Source organism: Piliocolobus tephrosceles, chromosome X, assembly GCF_002776525.5.
Source record: "Piliocolobus tephrosceles isolate RC106 chromosome X, ASM277652v3, whole genome shotgun sequence".
Lineage (NCBI taxonomy): Eukaryota > Metazoa > Chordata > Mammalia > Primates > Cercopithecidae > Piliocolobus > Piliocolobus tephrosceles.
In genome coordinates this window covers 621,866-625,632 of record NC_045455.1, presented here as the reverse complement: position 1 = coordinate 625,632, position 3,767 = coordinate 621,866, and the positions used below count along the sequence as shown (strand labels likewise).

General features: G+C 53.7%; 1 protein-coding gene across 3 annotated transcripts in view; it reads left to right on the top strand.

Annotated features, from left to right (window-relative positions):
* The first annotated feature begins 19 nt into the window (after positions 1-19).
* Positions 20-3,767, top strand: part of TFDP1 (transcription factor Dp-1) — a 56,193-nt gene continuing 52,445 nt past the window's right edge. Inside the window, exons 1-2 of one of the 3 annotated variants that reach the window (XM_023217706.2) lie at positions 20-346; positions 686-761. In XM_023217706.2, the coding sequence (XP_023073474.1) occupies positions 750-761 (12 nt within the window). In that variant the 5' untranslated portion in view covers positions 20-346; positions 686-749. The remainder of the gene's footprint in view (positions 347-685; positions 762-3,767) is intronic. The other 2 variants (XM_023217705.2, XM_023217704.2) reach the window with 2 other exon arrangements.

Below are 3,767 nucleotides of genomic sequence, written 5' to 3'. Positions count from 1 at the left end.
GGTGGGGGCTCCCCAGGTGACCGCGGGGCGGGGGTCCCGGGCCTGGCCCTCCCGGCCGACAGCAGCGCCCGCGCCCCGCGCCGGAGGTGGGGCCGGGGCCAGGGTCGGCCGGAGCGCGCAGGGCGGGGGAGGGGAGGCCGCCCCACGGCGGCCCGCGGGGACCCGGTTCCGGCGCGCGCGGGAGGCGCCTCGTGCGGAGGCGGCCCGAGGCCTAGTGACAGGCGCGCGGCGCGGACCCCGGAAGCCCACCTGTCAGAGTTACCGGTCAGCCGGGCGGGCGCCGCCGGGGTCTGGGGTGGACGCCGCGAGCCTGCACGTTGCGCCGGGACCCTGGGGCTGCGCCCAGGTGGGTGGTGGGGCCCCCCCTGCAGCGGCGGGAGGGAGGCGCTGCGCCCTGGCTGCCGGGGCTCAGCCCCACCCTCGGCCGCTGGGCGGGCCGTCGGGGACCTGGGGGTCGTGGTGGTGACCCTGCGGGCCCGCGGGCCACTTTTGCGCAGGGGGCATTTCCATCTGACGAGGCGACTTAAAATCCCGAGTGTGGGAGTCGATTTGGCCAGCTCCGCTCTCAGGATGGAGGGTGCCTTTGGGAAGGAAGGTCCACGTTTCCTTTGAGATATGTTATTTTTTCAACTTCTTATTTCAGTCTTACTTATTTCTTGTTTTTCCTTCCTTTTTTTTTCACCAGAAAAATCATTTTTCTTCTCTGGGAAGGTGAACATTTGTAGCATTTATTTCCCGGATCTGGTAACATGGCAAAAGATGTAAGTATGTTTGCTTCATGCTGCACACGAATGTTTGCCTCGCACTAAATTCTTTGTAGTTTTCTGCCTTTATTTCAGAATAACAACACATAAGCGACAGTAGTGTTTATTTTCAGACTTTTAAAGCGTCTGAAGCGGGATGAAGGTGAAAGATGGAAGGATCTGATCTCTGAAACTGCGCTCACCACCCCCAAGTTGTGGCCTTGGATGACCACACTGTGCAGTTGGGTGGTGATGGGGTGGTGCCTTCTGACTTTCTCCTTATCTTTACCGACTGTGTTAATTGATACTTTTGAATAAACTCCTTATTAAATTGAGTTGGAGGGTGTTGCAGCACCGCAGCGAATCCTCCATTTCTTGGGGGGTTTCCACATGAGATCCTGGACGGGGCCAGGCGCAGGTAGGTCTCAGGCTGTAGCCACCTGCTGGCACCTGTCTTCCTACAGAGGAAGTTAATCCACTTGGGTGGACCAAGAGCTAAGCAATTGTTTTGGCCACTTTTTTTTCTCAGAAGGATGAGATTTGGTGATTTATCAAATCTGGTAAAAAATGCTACTTAGCCTGCTTTGTATTTGTCATGAAACTCTAGAATATTTTGAATAGTTTTTTAAACTTGTGTGGGGAACGAGGCTTTTAAGGCCAGAAATGTACTCTATTTTATTGGCGTGCGGTTATTTACCATGCTTGGTAATGCCAGGCACTGAAACACCAGCTGGATTCCTTAGTGTTTCCCACCACGCATTGCTCTGTTACCGTGAGTGAAAGGGGTTGTTGAAACAGCTGTAGCGAAAATGCATCCAGAGTGTGGAGCCCTCTCCATCGGCCCAGAGGTTTCAGTGGTCCCTGTGAGGCCTTGTGGGGCATCTACCCTCCCTGACCTGTGACCACCTACGTCACACGGTGTCCCTGGCTTCAAGCACTGGGATGTGCTTTAGAGAGGGCGTATGAGCACACAGGTGGACCTAATGTGGGTTTTTGAGGTCATATCTCGGTGTGCTGCGAGGCTACTTTTATGCTATCCACTGTGCTTGTCCGTACCATGCCCTGACCTCATGCGTGCATGCACTCAGAATGCCAGATGCGGCCACGTGCTCAACGCGCAGCCATGTTCATCTCCTCACAGTGAGGAGCTGGGCCCAGGGCCTCGGTTAGAGCACGCTTCTGGTGTTGTGTGGTTTCCTGTGTGGTTTCCTCAAATGGTTCTCAAACACGCTTTGATACATAATGGGTAGTGTCACCGGGGCCCTCATTCATTCCCCCTTGATTTCACTGGCACTGTATATGAGCAGCATGTAGTGTGAGGCTGGGCGGTGGGGGGCATACAGAAAGGTGATCTGGCTCTGCGGGACTCTGAATGCTCCATCCAGTTTCGGCATCTGAGACGCAGCATTTGTCAGGGGCTGCATAGGCACAGGGACTGGGGGCTTACCTTGCGCTCAGGGGTTGTGATCTGAGTTGGGGGCTGGTGCTGGGAGGAGAGTAGGATTCTATAGCTGGTGAGGCCTTCCCTGCTCAAAGTCTGGGAGTGGTCAGGAGTGCTGGGTCTGGTTGGAAAGGGAGATTGTGGACAAGTCGAGGAATTTGATGTTTTCTCTAGCTCTTTTTCTTTTGAGACAGAGTCTTGCACTGTCTCCCAAGCTAGAGTGCAGTGGCACAATCTTGGCCCACTGCAGCCTCTGCCTCCTGGGTTTAAGCAATCCTCTCGCCTCAGCCTCCCAGGAAGCTAGGATTACAGGCGTGTGCCACCATGCCTGGCAAAATTTTTTGTGTTATTACTAGAGATGGCGTTTCACCATGTTGGTCAGGCTGGTCTCGAACTCCTGACCTCAGCAATCCACCCACCTTACAGGCGTGAGCCACTGTGCCCAGCCTAGCTAACTCTTTTAAGTAGAGGTGTGACATTTGAGTTTTGAAAAGATGATGTTGGCAGCTTTTGCAGAAGGGAACATAGATCACCAGTTAGGGTTTGTTTTTTTTTTTTTTTTTTTTTTTTTTTTTTTTTTTTTTTTTTTTTTTTGAGACAGAGTTTTGCTCTTGTTGCCCAGGCTAGAGAGCAATAGCGTGACCTCGGCCTCCCAGGTTCAAGTGATTCTCCTCCTCAGCCTCCCAAATAGCTGGGATTACAGGCGCATTACCACACCCAGCTAATTTTTTGTTGGTAGACACTGGGTTTCACCATGTTGGCCAGGCTGGTCTTGAACTCCTGACCACAGGTAATCCACCCACCTCAGCCTCCCAGAGTGCTGGGATTACAGGCGTGAGCCACTGTGTCCAGCCCACCAGTTAGGTTTTTAAAGCACCGGTACTGCAGTAAAACCACAGGTATATGCCAAAAGCCCTTATGCTAGGGGGAAGCTGTGCCACTCCAGCTTCTCAGAGCCCTGGGGCCTCTGTAGAGGGCCATGAGGGACCACAGGATGCAGGGAGTTGGAACTAGTCCCTGGTAGTCACCATGGAGGAGAAAAAACAAGGACACCCAAGACCTGAGACTGGAACGTTCTGGAGAGAACACAAGAGAAAAACAACTCAGGAGCTTCCAACCTCAAGTAGGGCACAGGGCGACAAGCAGGTGGGAAAAGGCCACAAATGGCTCCATGTGAGTTAGGGGCAGAAAGAAGAGGATGAAGTCAGTCCTCCGGGGGTGTCATCTTTGAACAGCAGTTGACAGGCAGTGGATGTGAAGGTCTATATGGCAAGGAGCTACACACAAGGGAGGAGAGAGGTACTCTGAGAAGTTTGCAGAGTGGGTAGGAAATGACTGAGGAGTGGTGAGGAGAGTGATCAGTGATGGTGCAGTAGGTGCAGAGTGAGTGGTGGTGGACTTGATGGAGAGTGAGTGTGGTGCTGCTGGAGTGGGTGGAGAGTGAGTGAACGGTGATGGTGTTGTGGGTGGCGAGTGGGTGGTGGTGGTGGTAGACTGGGGGAGAGTGAGTGGTGATGATGGTGGAGTTGGTGGAAAGTGAGTGGTGATGGTAGATTGGATGGAGGGTGAGCGGTGATGGTGTT